The following is a 15,324-nucleotide window of genomic DNA, read 5'->3' on the forward strand; positions in this document are numbered from 1 at the left end:
GCGGGGCAACATGCGTGCGGGGAAACCGGAGAAGCGGAGAGAAGCATCTCCCCATGGGGATAGTGATACAGTAGCTTAGCATCTGGGGAAGATGGTGCGAACTTTGGAAATGGGGTCTAAGGGCCAAGGACGGGGAGGTCGGAAAGTTAGATGGGCGGGGGGATACGGAGACGCCCGACCTGACGGCAGGCGGACCGTCACTAGCCCTGCTCGCAATTGACTTATCATGCACTTCAGTCCTTATCTCTGGCATGCAGTACATTTTTCTGCATCTACTCTCCATCCTTTCACGTCATAGTTTTCCTCCACATTTGTTGCGTCAAAACCCCATCTCGTTTCATCATGAAGGCCAATGTCCAGACCACCCAGGCCATCGTCTCCCACGCCCCAGAGGATGGAAAGAGACGATGGATCCTTGAGGATGTTCAGGTGAGCGAGCCTGGGGAGTATGAGGCTATTGTGGAAATGGTTGCTTCCGGAGTCTGCCATACAGATCTTGGATGCGGAACAGCCCCGGATGGAACTCCTGGCTTCCCTGTCCCGCCATACCCCCGCGTGCTGGGCCATGAAGGTACGCAACACAAATCCATAATTATACCATCTACTCACAGGATCAGGCGCTGGATTCGTTCGAGCGGTAGGGTCCAAAATCACAAAAGTCAAGCCAGGCGATGCGGTCCTCCTGTCCTTCGCCTTCTGCACGCAGTGCCACAACTGCAAGTTTGGAGCTCCCGGCTACTGCCATGAATTTTCAGCCCTGAACTTTGCCGGCACCAAGAAGGCATTCCAGTTTCCGACCGGCACGGGACCAGACGTCGGAGGGTCGTTCTTTGGCCAGTCGAGCTTTTCCAAGCTCAGTCGGGTTCAGGAGACGTCGCTCGTCAACGTCAGTCAGTTGGTTCGCAACAAGAATGACTTGAAGCTTCTGGCGCCTCTTGGCTGTGGTATTCAGGTAAGCAGCAATCCCTTTCATTCTTGAACACGACATCAATAACTAACTTCGCGTTCAGACTGGTGCGGGTACAGTGACAGAGCTCGCTGCCGCAAAGCCGAGTGACAAGGTCGCTATAATTGGTCTAGGAGGTGTAGGACTTGCAGCCATCATGGTAAGTGTTAGCCTTTGGTGCTTCGATAGCTTGGCTAACCTCTTGATTTAGGCCGCAAAGCTCAAAGGCTGCCGAACCATCATCGGAATCGACCGGGTCCCCGCGAGAATAGAAATGGCCAAGAAACTTGGCGCAACACACGGAATCGACACCTCAACCATCTCCAACCTGGTAGACGAAGTCCGCAAGGTTACCGAAGGCTCGGGAAGCACCATCACAGTCGACGCTACTGGTGTGCTTCCGTTGATTCAGCAGGGCTTGGAATTCACTGCGAACCAGGGAAAGATGATTCTTCTTGGTGTTGCCCCGATGGATGCTGGGCTGGAAATTGCAGTCGTTCCTTACATGGTGGTGAGTATCAAGACATTCTTGAGAGATGACAATAACTGACGACCTATCAGACGGGCAAGCAAATCATGGGCAGTATGGAGGGTGGTGTATACCCCGAAGATGTGAGTACTTGATTGACACCAGAGAGATACTTGCTAACTTTGACAGTACATCCCAAAAATGATCCGATGGTACCAAAACGGGGAGTTCCCCGTCGACGAATTGATCAAGTTCTATCCTGTAAGCTTGCCCTAGTCCTATTTCAACATCACTCTAACCAGTGTGCTCGCAGGTACAAGATTATCAAAAGGCAATTAGAGACATGGAGGATGGATCCACGATCAAGCCCGTGTTGATTTGGTAGTGGCATTGGGCTAGCATGATGGGTTTGAATCTGGCTGTAGGCGTTATTAGGTGTGAGGTTGAAGACGAGGTGAGAAGAGAGAATTTGGGCCTGGCACCCTCAATACGACAGGTAATAGAAAAGATTGTTGATACTAGGCTGAGACGGTGCTTTGTAAATGTGATGTGTTACCTTAGATAGTGCTTTCAGCTTTCTTGTGACCATCTTTTGTTATTCTCCTTGCAGTCTTTTCTATGGTCTTCGCCTGATTATTTTGACATTGATTCGGTAGTCATGATTTATACTGGATATAAGACTCTCCCAGATAGTACGATTCAGACCCCCAAGGCGCTTCTCATTCGATTTTCCTGACGTCAACCATCCACCACGATGTTACGCAGTATCGCATGTAGGGTAGTTTCGGTTGATGACACGAGATTAAAATGCTGCCACACATTAATCTAGATATATGCTCCCATCACGCAGTGTCTTTGTGATATATGCTATTCCCAGTGATATCATGTGTGATTCCAGGGTAGCTAAACACAGGGCCACAAGACTAACACTAAGGGTGAAGGGTTAGCTCTGGTTATTCTTGAGGGCCTTCACTTCATTGCTTCCTATCGCAATCCACACAAAAGGTGAACATTGAATAAATGCTCTTTAAGGTATTAATTCATGTCTCTTTCCTGCTCAAATTTGAGTGCAAGGCTTTTCGCAGCTATCCTGAATGTTCGACAGCTCTAGAAGCGGACAATCAATCTCGGAATAAAACAAGTAGCATCCCGTTCAGCCTCTCCCTGACTGGCTTGCACATCTCTCGAGTCAGACTGTTGCCTCAAATCACACCCTCATTTACCAACACCAAGCATCACTTCCTCCCACGTTGCAAGGCAACTCTGCAATTAGACTAACTCCTCATGTCGCATGTAACGAGGCGTTCCCCAATCGAGAAAGGATCGCGTCGCTCGGTCCGCTCGCGACCGGCACTTGATTGGATTGGCGGCCTTCCGAGCCATGCATGAGACAACCGAGAGTTTCTCACTTAAGGGATAGCGTCGACTGCTAGTTCCGGGCGTCGTGGGCCGCTCTCCGCGTTCTTACCCCAGGAATAGGAGATTGTCTAGATTTCGGCAGTCGGACGATATGCAGATCAGCTTGATAGGTATGCAAAGCGGTCCGAGAGGCTTCTTTGGTATCCTGAGACGAGTTGAGAGTGTGTTTCTGGTATGGGGATATACGGAAATACATGATAATGGTTCACACATTTACTCCATCGCGGGCTGGGCTGCGAACGACTACCGTTCGCAACCCCTATCTAGGTCGCCGCATCAGCTTCACGGATCACTGTCGGATACCATACCGCCCCGTGCCCCGACGTGGCATCCGGGGTGCATATGCTAAAGTCCCAGTAGCTGCAACGGTCCGAACAAGGCGGGGGATTCTGGGGTAGAGCAGCGTGCATGCCTGCTCCTAGAACCCTACCTGACTCGGCAGATGATAGTCGCAGTACCGAGTCAGTCGATCTAAGCCCAGTACTGACTATAAGTCGTCTCTGTCCAGCTGTACTCGCCGCAGTGATCTTAGCAACCCATTCCTGTCTTCTCTTCTTTACGAGTATCTCCTTATTATGACAACCCCCAAGTCTCAGAGCGGAAGCAGTGACGTCGATATGGGTCGTGTAGAGAACCTCGAGAATGTGCGCTCTGCCGCCAGCATCTCCATGAGCCCAGAGATGTTTGAGAAGCTCTACCTTTCCCCTCCGAATGCCGTCAAGGGAGATCTTAGGAAGACATTTGGCAACCCAACTCCCATGTTCGCCTGCCCATTACCTCCACTCATGAAGATCGTGATCTAATGATAAGATAGGGCACTTGCAGGGTTTCTGCTGGCTTTGATGCCTTTGACGGCTGCACTGATGGGTTGGCGTGGAGCCAGCAAGTTTGCATCGTCCAACATGTATGTTTCTCTTGCCCTGCCTCGCATAACCACTCTAACACGTTTCATAGTCCGGCCTACTTCTTCTTAGGAGGCGTTCTCATGCTGATCAGCGGCATCTTGGAATGGATTCTGGGAAACACTTACCCTGCCACCGTCTTCAGCAGCTTTGGAGGTTTTTATCTGACTTTTGGGGGCATCCTTAACCCATCTTTTGCTGCATTCTCTTCATATGCGCCCCCAGATGCCAAGTCTGCGGCCGAAGGCATGACTACTGAAGGGTTCAATGCCAGCCTAGGTACGAAAGAGTCCCGTCCATACATTGCACGTGCTAATCACGATTCATCAGGCTTCTTCTTGTTGGCAATGGCTATCCTATCCATCATCTACCTCATCTGTTCCCTAAGAACCAACGTCGCCTTCGTCATCATCTTCTTGACACTGGTCCCAGCTCTGTTCCTGCTCGTCGGGGCATTTTGGGTTTGGGCTGAAGACTATACGGCCAACACAGCCCTCGCACAGAAGCTTTGTCAGGTGAGTTGATCCCGTTTGCTCTAGCATTGCGCCCTTGCTAATGGTATTGCTTCATAGGCTGCTGGGGCGTTGCTTTTCGTCACCTGCTTGTCCGGCTGGTACATCCTTCTCGCCATCTTGCTCGCCGTTGTCGACTTTCCGATCCAGATTCCTGTGGGCGATTTGACGAACGTGGTCAAGAGCAAGAGTTCTAAGCCGTCCTATGGTGGCGATGGAGAGGCATAAGGGGGTTGACGAGTTTCTTCCTATGTTGGAAGTGGGATTATGCAGACAAGTTGAATCGGTCCGACACACGGACGAGTGTGGCTTAAAATGGGGTATCTCCTACCCAGGAGGGCGATTGTCACCAGACTTATGCCCGGCAGGCTTTGTGAGGTGTTGCTATGGTAGCTACAACCTCGATAGAAACCGCAAATACTTGTTCAAAATTGAACACATTATCTCAATCCTATGCCGCCCTTGTTGCCTTTCAGTAAGAAACTAGTCATGACAAAAAACTAACCCAGATGCTAACAATACACTCCCGTAATCTTCCATAGCCTCATGCGCTGTCCCCATTTACCATAGGCACTTCATGCGGTGAACTGTACACCCGACAGTGATTCAGTGCCAGCCATGTCAAAAGTATTGCTCGCTGTGAAATCTACGTCAAAGTTGAGAAACGACGGTGACTGCAAGTTTACAGGCAGTTGGCCTTCAGGACTTGTGGATCTCGAGCTCCCACACATGGCGCCGTAGTCTACCATGGACCATAGAAGTGCTTCCAATTCCGGCTCAATCTCAAAAGAGGCATGTGGATCAATCAATCTTTGGAAGGCTTGGGCATGAGCGTCAAAGTTGACGAGTTGCGTGTGCTGTTTACAAGTTAGCTGCTTCAGTGCTTGCAACCACGATTCAATACTTGGCTTTGCTTACCATCTTTGAAGCATGATCCCAGAATGCACCCATATCTTTCAGAATGCTAAGACATTGCTGTCCAGGTTCAAGAAGCTCATGAGGCCCTTGCGATTTGCTCGAGGCGCCATGAATAAATAGCGAGAGCACACTGCCTGCAAGACATGTAGAATAGGCGTAGAACGACGCCTCAACATGACATCCGGCTTTCTGCGCCTGATCCAGCAGAGCCGGTATCTTGCAGGCATGCTCACTGCACGTTTGAAAGCTTCGAGACAAGAAGCTCGAGGGGGCCTTGGACTTGAGCTTTTGCAGTCGAAGAGCCAGGAGAAATGGGTGGTTGAGGAGGCAGTGGCATAGGTGAAAGACGACGCGTGCAAAGATGGCGTGGCCGACCGTTTGATGATCTAGTGAGCCATCGGGTAATGTGTTGTTGGCGATTATGTCGTTGACCGAAAGGTCTTCCACATGCAGGTGTTGTTCCGTCAGGAGGAGAAAGGAATTGATTGCTGCAAACTCGGAACGCGAGTCCCATGGCAACACATCATCCGTCTCGCGCTCGTGGAGGACATAACGCGCACAGCGGCCTAGAGCGGAAGCTACTAGAATGGCGAGCGTGAAGTGACCACGAATCTCGCCAAGATCCGTGTTCCAGTTCAGGAGCTGGTGGAGAGTAGCAGTTTGCTTCCAGGTGCCGGTTCGGAAAACCTCTTCCTCGCAAGGTAGTTGGACATGACAGTCCTCGTCGGCAATGGCTGGAGGTCTGGCTTTGCCGCAGGATACCAACTTGTCGAGAAGATATACCGACCAGAAAACTCTTCTCCGCTCTTCTTGTTCGACGATGGGGAGCATCGGACTAGGCTCCTTCATGAGTTGCAGGTCCTGCGCAATTCTGACTGCAAGACCAATTTTAAGCCATCCTGAGCTTGTTCGGCCAGCTGTAAAGTCTACAATAGCCAGGAGGTTGGTTGTTTGCGCGACATGAAGATTTGGGCAGTTTTCAACCGTCAAATGCTCATTTAGAACACTCAACCAGGCCTGTCGCGCATAGCTCTCCATTGCTTCGTGTGTTCGCCCTTGGAAGTAGTCATGGTTTGAGAATCTCACCGAAGATGCCAGAACCGCAAAAATCAAGCATCTCGGTAAGATCATGAGATCGAGCAACTGTCGGAAATGTTCTTCTTGGAAATACGCATACGGTTGGTTATGGGCGTGGATGAAGTACGTGTCGACCAGATGCTGGACGATTTCATCGGGTGGCATCGTGCTGAAGGATCTGGATAATAGTTAGCCGGGAAAGGTGGGGTAGGTCGCGTGAAGTGCTTGTGAGGCCTTACTGTGTGTTCGAATCGGTCTGATTCAATGGCGAAGGCATGGAAAAGGATAGTCGTTGCTGCTGGCCTTCAAAGCCATATTCTTGCGAAGGTATCGAAGCTCGGGATGGGGAAGCAGCATCTTCCAGGGACTGATCGGAGTACTTGCGACTGGCGCTACACAGAATGTCAGCGTGTGTCGGCGATTGCGCGATGACTTCACAACATTGCGCCCACTTACCTTGCCTCTTGGGCTCCTTGTTCACTCAATCGAGCCAACTGAGCTTCAATTGTGCTGAGTCTCCTCAGTAGATCCGGCTATTCACACACATTAGCCATGATATCCCCGACTGCGCGCGCAATTGCCATCATCTCGATCGGGGCCATACGTCGCCAAAGCCTGGAGGAAACGCAGCAAGCGGATTGGCAGCCATGGCGGCCATGGTCGCAGAGTAGGACTCGTAATGGCACGAGCGATTGACGCGCCGACAGTTCATGCATCGCGGGCGATCTCCAGAGCATTTCGTCTTTCGCTGCCTATAGTCAATGTCAGCATTGGTATCGACTGTTGACAGACAGGTCATGTCGCAAATGCGCATCCTGGCGATTGAATCGCGGCGCATCGGAAAGGAACGCGGAGCTCATACCGACAGCTGGTGCACGCCTGTCGAATGCGCCGGATGCCTCCGGACCCCGAAGAAGGCGGCGCCTGGGGCCTGCTCGACTCTTGCCAGGCGGCAGAAGAAGTTGTTGTGGTGGACATGGCTCTAGATAGGACTCGAAGCCATGGGGTGGTTTGACGGTCCGGGAGAGGGAGGTCGAGATAACGTCAAAGTAACGATTTGTGGGCTTGTTGCGATTCATGGGGAAGCGTCGTCATTGCTCGGGAAGCACGAGTTTGGTGAGAGACCGGACCCAGGAGTTGACCCATGGCCGAGAGCGGGGTAACCCTCCCTTCGTCCTGGGGCAAAGTGACAAGGGAAAGGGAAACGCAAAGGCACCTTGGTTTGCGGCCTGAGGAGCGAGTTGAGTTGATCCCCTGGGTCGAAGCTACGACGCAAGAGGGTAGCTTGCGGGGGTGGAAATCCGGGGGCATGCGGGGATGGTACGGACGGTCCATCTTTGCTTTTTTGGGAAAGATGGGCTCACGAGCTGCCCTTGAATGTGTTTGTGGTCTCCGGTCCGACTGGGAGCAGCTCAAGGTGAGGGTTGAACGGTTCGGTGGTCGACCGAGACTCTCAGCTGCCCTGTTCACATTGACGGGTAAGATTGAAGCTACTGACTTGTTTGATTCAACTCATTACTCATTCTATATCATATCTGTCCACCACCATCTTCTGCGAGCATAAGCTCTAGCTAACCCCGCCGCCAATGACTCGGTTAACCGTTGCAAGGGGGACGCTTGTTCGCACCACCCACGTGCCGCACCTCGACCAGGCCTGATTCAACTCGATTTCGGGTTACCTCGTGGCGTCGGTAGTTCACTCGCTAACAGGCGAGAGTGTGCCCCTGCCTTGAAGTGTGACTTTGTCGATGTGATTGGTCGTCTTTGAACAAGTGCTCCATGGCAGTGACGGAAATTCCGGGGCTGTGTTGCCCCGCGATATCCAAGCTCCAGCGACCAGATCTTGACTATAGTACCAGTAACTCTGCAAACAATTGTGGGAGTTGTGGGGAGTACACGGGAGAGGTAGCTTGAACAGTGACTGCTCTCCTCAAACCATTCTAGACCAAATACGGCATCGTTCTCGCGCTGTGACCTCCGTCCGGATGCCGTCGGAGGTCGGACCGCTCAGTGCGGAGACTGTCCCGCAATATATCCCGGCAGCTCCCCGGCTCCTCCGCACCAATGCAAACAGGCCTGGTTGGACTCACCAACGACGACATCATTGTTGATGATCATGGTATTTTCATTCAAAAGAAGATATCAGCCACAATAACGAATAAAACAATCATCAACTCATGACGACACCAAACCCCAATGTCCTAGAACGCCGCACTCTATCGACGCCATCCGGTTCACTAAGTGCATCATGGCTTGCTGTTACATAGCCGCCTTCTGCATTGGGCAACTCGTCAACGCCTGCCAGTTTCTTGACCTCGACAACTCGATTCGATACAATGAGGACAAGTCCGAGTTGCAGTATCCCGAGAAGCCTAGGGCAGCCGACAACCAAAAGGTTGAGAGCAACTCGATTATTCTGTCGCTTTCAGGCATGACATGCTCTGCCTGCTCGAGTTCCGTCGAGTCGGCTCTAAATAGTCTTCCCGACGTGGAAAGGGCGAGGGTATCTCTGGCACTTCAGCAAGCAACGGTCATCGGGAAGAGTCCGGATCTCAACCAAGAAGCGATCAAGAATACGGTAGTTGATCTTGGATATGGAGTGGAGATTGGACCTCGATCGCCGAAGGAGATAATAGACGTTCTACGATCCAAAGAAGAGATTGCCCGGCTCAAGTCGAGTTTCTCTCAACTCGCTCGATGCGCCACTGTTATCCAGCTGGTCAGCTTGCTCCTATCAAAATTTGGGCGAGAACGACTACCCTCGTTTATTTTATTCTTTATACATCTATTTTGCGCGTCCCTTGTCTTATTTGCACAACATCAATACATCGCATGGATACACATAGACGGCTGGAAATGGGTCTGTGGTGGACAACCGAACATGAACACGCTCATCTCCTCATCCGTCTCCCTCGGGACAGCCTTTTCATTCCTCGACCTTCTGGTTCGAGGCCCTATCAGAGCCACACCATATTATAGTTCAGTCATTGGACTTGCTCTTGTGGTGGTTTCTGGGAGATATCTCGAAACCATGTCTCGCCGGTCTGCGGCCGAACACCTAATCAGGGTATATCAGCCGCTTCTGGAGGACCAATATGTCAAGATGTACTCGACAGGACAGGTAGGTTTTCATTCACACCCAGAGAAGTACACCGCTAATCATTAATAGCTTGTTCCCCAGAGCTTCCTTCGACCCGGAGACGAAATCGTCATCGAATCCTTTTCCACCATTCCGTGCGATTGTTACATCACTCTTGGCTCGGCTTCAATCAATCAAGCCATTGTAACCGGCGAGTCGATGCCCGTCAAGAAGGGCGTCGGCGATTTTCTTCTTGGCGGCACTCGAAATATGGGCGAACAGCTTGTCTGCGTCGTCCACAAAGAACAGGGAAGCTCCTTCTACGCGCAGCTGGTGCAGAGCGCTGTTGAAGCTTCTGGATCCAAGTCCGACGATTTCCAGTTTTTGGACCTGATGATGAATTATTTCGTCATTATTGTCATGTCTCTGGCTGTTTTGGTTCCGCTGAAAGACATTTACTGGTCTGCCAATTCGTTGAACTATACGTTCCTTCGTTTGGCCATCATGCGTTGCATGACGATCCTAACCTGCGCGTGTCCATGTGCACTGGGACTGGCGATACCCTCAGCAGTTGTCGCAGCTGCTAGTAAGTCATATACCCATGGGTCCGATAAGTGAATAGCAAGATTGACACTTCCATCAGATGTCGCTAGCCAGAAGGGCATAGTTCTCACCAAGGGATTCTCCACCATCCAAAAGCTCTGCAGTACTCAAACAATCGTGTTCGACAAGACTGGGACTCTCACAAAGGCCACATTGGATGTTTCAAGCTTCCAGACGTCAAAAACATGGACTCATCATATGACTGACTTTTGGACCTACATCTGTGCAGTCGAGGAACACACCATGTCGACTCATCCCCTTGGACGGGCCATTTTCTCCGCCGGAGTTACGCATCTAGACAACCCTTGGGTCGAGGCTAAGATGGACATTTGCACTGAAGGTGTAATGGTGGAGCCAGGCATGGGGATCTCGGGGGATGTGTCGATAGCGAGCCAGCCATGGCAGCATGTCACCATCGGGAGTCTACGGTACTTGCAATCCTGCGGCATACTCGATCTTCCAGAAATGTCCCAGGAGTCCGATCGTGGAGTGATAGCTGTTCACATCGGCATAGACTATACGTATGCTGGAACTCTATTAATCACTGTATGTTTTGCATTCCTTCTTGGTTATTGGCTAACAAAGAATAGGACGCCTTAAGGGAAGACTCCAAAGCTACGATCGAACAACTCGGTCTTATGGGTTGTGGGATTAAACTGGTGCGTGGCTAGTGGAAGAGGCGTTGGGGATTTTGTCATAATTGCTGACGGCCGAACAGCTTACAGGAGATGTATCTTGCTCGGCTCAGCGAGTTTCTCGGGAGCTTGAGATTCCCGTCCTGGCCTCTGAGGCCAAACCTCAAGACAAACTAGACATGATTAGGCGTCTCCAAAGCGATGGGGAAATGGTAACCATGGTAAGTACACACAAGAGCAAACTCTCGCTCTATCTTCCTCTAACCATTTATCAAGGTCGGAGATGGCTTAAACGACGCGCCAAGTTTATCCGCCGCCGACGTCGGCATTGCCCTTTACCACGAAGCGGCAACGCCTACAGTGGGTGCATCCGTCGTCATTCTCAACTCACGGCTAGATTCAATCCCCTACTTCTCAAGATTGCCAAGCACACTGTTCAGCAGATCAGATACAATCTGGCTTGGGTTTTGGGCTACAACTGCCTGGCACTCAGCATGGCTGCTGGATTCATCAGTCCTTTTGGCGTTGTTTTGACACCGTGAGTGGTTTCGTCCTCCACATGCCTTGATGAAACTGACTAATCTGGCCAGACCTCTTGCGGCGGCGTTCATGTCGGCTTCTTCGATATTGATCACCCTGAATGGGCTTTGGTTACGTAGTAGATTGGATGCTTTGGATACCTAGCAGTCATTGACACTTAGCATTGAAGAAGCGCAGTAGAACGACATTTATTCTCTTTCATCGATAGAGTTCTTGCTCACATAACCCTGGGTCGTATTTCTCACTTGTCGGCAAGGCTACATCTCAACGTGCCCGTCTTATTTCCCAACGAGTTTCTATTCTCACGCTCAACTCCAGAACTCTCATGCACGCATGTGTATGTACCACCGCCATTTATATCCATAGATGGGCTCTACGCATCCGACGGTTGGTTGATAAAGTAAAATTGTATTTTGCGGCGTGTACACTCTTTCCCTCTCCCTCCCGACAAATATTCTTCAAAATAATAGAGACGGTTTATGTACAATTGTCCAGGTCAATATGCTGCTCATCTGGTGGTTTCCTGGACTCGCCTCACGTAGAAATTAACACCCCCAAGACTGCCAATGCGCAAAGCGCAATCAGCATCGTCTGGAACCCTCCGTGAATCCAGTGCATGGGTTGGAGATGTAGTTGAAGGTCAGCTCGCCCTGGGCGACGTCATTGCTGCCAGGAAATCCGGTGGGAACACTACCGCAGGCAAGGCATCCATGCTCGGTAATGTAGTGAGCGAGCTCCTTGGCCTTCTGTCCCTGCCAGCCACCCGTGTTCTGGAAGAAGGCGCAGATGGCACCAGCATCGTTCTGCCTGGTGACACAAGCGATCTGCTGCCCATTGTTATACCAGCGGTTTGGGTCGACGCCATTGAGGAGGCTGATGGTTGTTAGCTATAAGAAAGTCAAGGTGTGGTTCTAGAAGGCTTACTTGACCATGTCTTTGGACACGTTAGCACCGTACAGCATACAGTTGGCGGAGCCACGGCAGTTGATTCCGAGTGCGTCGACGCCGACGGCGACAGTGGCGAGGGGAAGAAGGATGGATTCGAAACGCATTGTGAAGGCTTGGAAGAAATTGGCGGAGATTTCGAGTGGAAAGATCAATTGATGCTGAGAAGAGTCTGGTTGAGGTTGGAATACTGAACTCAAGAGTGGCGGCAACCCCAATGCTATTTATCTTTCAGTTGATACCCATGGAAACAAGCCAGACATGTCTGTAGAGATTAAATCTCATGCTTCGTGCCTGTTTGCAACCTCCGCCCAATGATTCCACAGCTTGATCATCACAACCTTGACGGTGTACATTGCATTGTAGTATTCTCTCCACTCCTTAACTCGGTGAGCCCCGAGACAAGGCCACCAGTCGGAGAACTTTGTATCTAGGCCTTGGTCAGAGACAGTCCGTTCATCACATCTCTGACCATGCGGTGAGAGGAAGTTAGAAATTGGGCAACTTTGTCCGAGAGAGCATGAATCAACCAATACAAGGGTCGGCCGGCGTCGCCGCCAAGGATCAACGGGCCGCCCACGGACCATCGGCCGGCAGTCACTCTCTCCACTTGTGATCCAACACATGCGGACATTGACCCTTGCTAATATTCAGAGATCATTTATCGCCGAGCCGTAGTTTGTTCATGTCCATTGTCTAGATAATCACAGTGCTGTGACTAAAAACGCCCCTGGTTCTCGAGCCCCCGCCCACTCCACATGATCTGCAATTGCATGTGGAATCAATGTCGAAGCTGTCCTGTACTGGGCCACAAGGCTGGCAGACTAATTCAGATTATCATAATGATGCTAGTAACACCGGGCAGTGCTGGTAGATGCATTTCGTTTCGGTTGCTTGCCGGATGGCTTACTGAAAGCTGGGAAATACCAACTCTACTGCAGTCTCTTGTTCCCAGACGCTGAATATCCTCGTTGATGACCTGACCCGGTAGCTTAGGTGGGCTCTCAGCCTAATGGTTGAATGCCCTACCTGCCTTTGTATCATGCGTCTCATGTGAGATCCGATTGGCTGCCACGATATGGCCTGCGACCCAAAGTCCCATACAAGCCTACTGATTTCGGCCATTTGCGCATTCGAAACAAGGAGTGTGCTTGGATCAAGGGCCTCAACGACGAGGCTAAGGCGGCCACACCGTCAATGTCACGTCCAAATCGGCGGATTACCTCGAGACTTCCGCCGATTTGGACGTGACTATCTATCTATCTATCTATCTGAGCTAATGGATATCACTTGCAAATCGGCGGAAGTCTCAAGGTACTCCGCCAATGAAAGTATCTCACAGTAAAGATGATCGGTAAGCATATGGTAATGCAAAATAAGGTGGCATATGAGTGCTCTCGTCGGGCTACAAGACAACTGAGCGTACCTAATGATCAACAAGAGAAACTTCAACGTGCTGGAGCTCTCGAAGCTGATCTTTCATACAGTATAGAGTATTTTACCGTGTCTATGAAGATCTTACGATGATGGTCGACGGGGATGCCCATAATTACTTCCTTATGGTTCATGTCAGGGCCTTTGCCGTTGCTTCCCTTTGAGGGATACGTTGGCGATGTAACTTAGAAAGAGGAGTCCCTTGTTCCGTCTACCGAAACACTTGCTAGGCATCGCCATGCTGCCGTACGGTCCTTTATATGGCCCCGTTTGGAGAGGTCCACGAATGAGAGGTTCTCTCGCATCAAGTCACAATTGCAGTCCATGCAATTACATGACTAGTAACGAGAGCTGATGCATTGTAAACTTTATACAAGGAAGTGAATTTCCGTCTCTAGCCCCCAGAACGCAACAGTTATTAATCTCTGGATTCACTTTACCAACCCACTACACACAGAGCCGAGATTACGCAGCGCCCCCTGCGTAAGAATGATGGAAATGCAAAGTCCGCCCAGTGAATCCATCCACACTGTCCCAATGCCCGTGGTACTGAAGACGACAGTTGCAATGGTAACAAAGCTCATGAGCCCGTCTAGACGGTGGTGCATTGCTGTTGATTTCAACAAGCTGGAACACTCATCCTTTGCGACCTTGAGTGCTTTGTCATTGTCAACACACAGCTATTATCTTTAAAGATGCGCACTTACTTCTGCGATACAGCCACTCTTTCACAACAACAGTGATAAGGGCTATCCACACCGCATGGAAGTTTGTGCTGGAGGGGTTAAGCGAATGCTCTGAGCTCACATCGAGAGGAGTTTCAATGCTAGGTGATGCAGTGAAGAACTGGAGTTGAAGACTCGTCATGTTTTCCCATGCCATCTGTAGTCCAAGAGCGACGAGGGCACCCGATGAAACAAGGGATGACGTCTCCTCCAGAAATCTAGCCGCCGACATATTCTTGCTGGTTGTGCGTAAATGTTGATTTGTTTGTACAACAACGAGCGCAACAAGGTCCGTTGCCAGGTCACTAGCACTATGCCAGCCGTCTGCAGAAAGAGAGCTGGATTGAAATGCCCACCCTCCAGTTAACCTGAGGGTTGTGAGACACACGTCGGCGATTACGCCAACTTGCACGGCTCGGACACCAGGGTCGGCTCTGAATTGCGCATTCTGGTGGTTTGTGGGTGTTCCGTTCATGGTTAAAATGGATGATGAATATTTGGACTCTATCTCTGGACTGACAGTCGAGATTTATAGAAGATGACGCGTATACAACGGTCATGCATTATAGACACAGAGGCTTCAACATACCTAGAAAACGTCATGACTAGGGACAAATGCATCCTCAATTCGATCAACACAACACAACCCAAGGCTATGCTGTGATGCGAATGCGAGTGTTGTATATTAATCCAATAATCCAAGTCCACCGGGACATATTAATGAACCAATATGATGCCCTCATCCTTCCTGGAATCTACGATCGGGACCCGAGATCTCCAGTCCGCGGCCACAAGGAAGTGTTTCATTATTAATTGACCCTCAAAGAAATGCTGACGTGACGACGAAGAGCTGAGCCACCTGTCGATCTCCCAGCACGGGGCCTGGCAATGCCTAGTCAGCACTAATGAAACGATGCTTCATTCGTCCGAACGGATATCCGACGGCTCCTAGGGTTACGTCACTGATTTTAGAAGATGGTCATTGGCTGAATTGATGATCGCACTCGCACTCGCATCTGGCAGTTGTTAGTTGACGACAGAGGATACACAAATGGATACATGATGAAGAGAGCAATTCGATATAGTTGCGCTTAATATGAGACATCACCATAACAGGCAG

The 15,324-nt window shown here is 50.6% G+C and overlaps 6 protein-coding genes across 6 annotated transcripts; 3 read left to right on the forward strand and 3 right to left on the reverse strand.

Annotated features, from left to right (window-relative positions):
• Window positions 1–342: 342 nt before the first annotated feature.
• Window positions 343–1,800, forward strand: MRS44_011649 (uncharacterized protein; the record flags this gene model as incomplete). The annotated part of the gene is made up of 7 exons (XM_046279968.2): window positions 343–571; window positions 618–952; window positions 1,011–1,106; window positions 1,158–1,457; window positions 1,508–1,558; window positions 1,605–1,676; window positions 1,729–1,800. The coding sequence occupies 7 exons, from the start codon at window positions 343–345 to the stop codon at window positions 1,798–1,800; spliced, it is 1,155 nt and encodes a 384-aa protein (XP_046134634.2).
• A 1,609-nt stretch (window positions 1,801–3,409) lies between these two features.
• Window positions 3,410–4,476, forward strand: MRS44_011650 (uncharacterized protein; the record flags this gene model as incomplete). Its single annotated transcript, XM_046279967.2, has 5 exons — window positions 3,410–3,594; window positions 3,649–3,738; window positions 3,789–4,015; window positions 4,067–4,251; window positions 4,309–4,476. The coding sequence occupies 5 exons, from the start codon at window positions 3,410–3,412 to the stop codon at window positions 4,474–4,476; spliced, it is 855 nt and encodes a 284-aa protein (XP_046134633.1).
• Window positions 4,477–4,823: 347 nt separating this feature from the next.
• MRS44_011651 (uncharacterized protein) lies at window positions 4,824–7,322 on the reverse strand (the record flags this gene model as incomplete). The annotated part of the gene is made up of 6 exons (XM_065619802.1): window positions 4,824–5,105; window positions 5,167–6,421; window positions 6,483–6,635; window positions 6,700–6,776; window positions 6,848–6,995; window positions 7,036–7,322. The coding sequence occupies 6 exons, from the start codon at window positions 7,320–7,322 to the stop codon at window positions 4,824–4,826; spliced, it is 2,202 nt and encodes a 733-aa protein (XP_065475874.1).
• A 1,169-nt stretch (window positions 7,323–8,491) lies between these two features.
• Window positions 8,492–11,244, forward strand: MRS44_011652 (uncharacterized protein; the record flags this gene model as incomplete). Its single annotated transcript, XM_065619803.1, has 8 exons — window positions 8,492–9,364; window positions 9,413–9,908; window positions 9,966–10,471; window positions 10,516–10,584; window positions 10,644–10,781; window positions 10,837–10,920; window positions 10,980–11,098; window positions 11,151–11,244. 8 exons carry the CDS (start codon window positions 8,492–8,494, stop codon window positions 11,242–11,244), a joined length of 2,379 nt encoding a protein of 792 aa, XP_065475875.1.
• A 437-nt stretch (window positions 11,245–11,681) lies between these two features.
• On the reverse strand, window positions 11,682–12,152 carry MRS44_011653 (uncharacterized protein; the record flags this gene model as incomplete). The annotated part of the gene is made up of 2 exons (XM_046273667.2): window positions 11,682–11,973; window positions 12,025–12,152. The coding sequence occupies 2 exons, from the start codon at window positions 12,150–12,152 to the stop codon at window positions 11,682–11,684; spliced, it is 420 nt and encodes a 139-aa protein (XP_046134629.2).
• A 1,963-nt stretch (window positions 12,153–14,115) lies between these two features.
• Window positions 14,116–14,679, reverse strand: MRS44_011654 (uncharacterized protein; the record flags this gene model as incomplete). Its single annotated transcript, XM_065619804.1, has 2 exons — window positions 14,116–14,129; window positions 14,187–14,679. 2 exons carry the CDS (start codon window positions 14,677–14,679, stop codon window positions 14,116–14,118), a joined length of 507 nt encoding a protein of 168 aa, XP_065475876.1.
• Window positions 14,680–15,324: the final 645 nt, after the last annotated feature.

This window comes from Fusarium solani (genome assembly GCF_023522795.1).
Source record: "Fusarium solani strain SB1 chromosome Unknown bctg00000007, whole genome shotgun sequence".
Taxonomy (NCBI): domain Eukaryota; kingdom Fungi; phylum Ascomycota; class Sordariomycetes; order Hypocreales; family Nectriaceae; genus Fusarium; species Fusarium solani.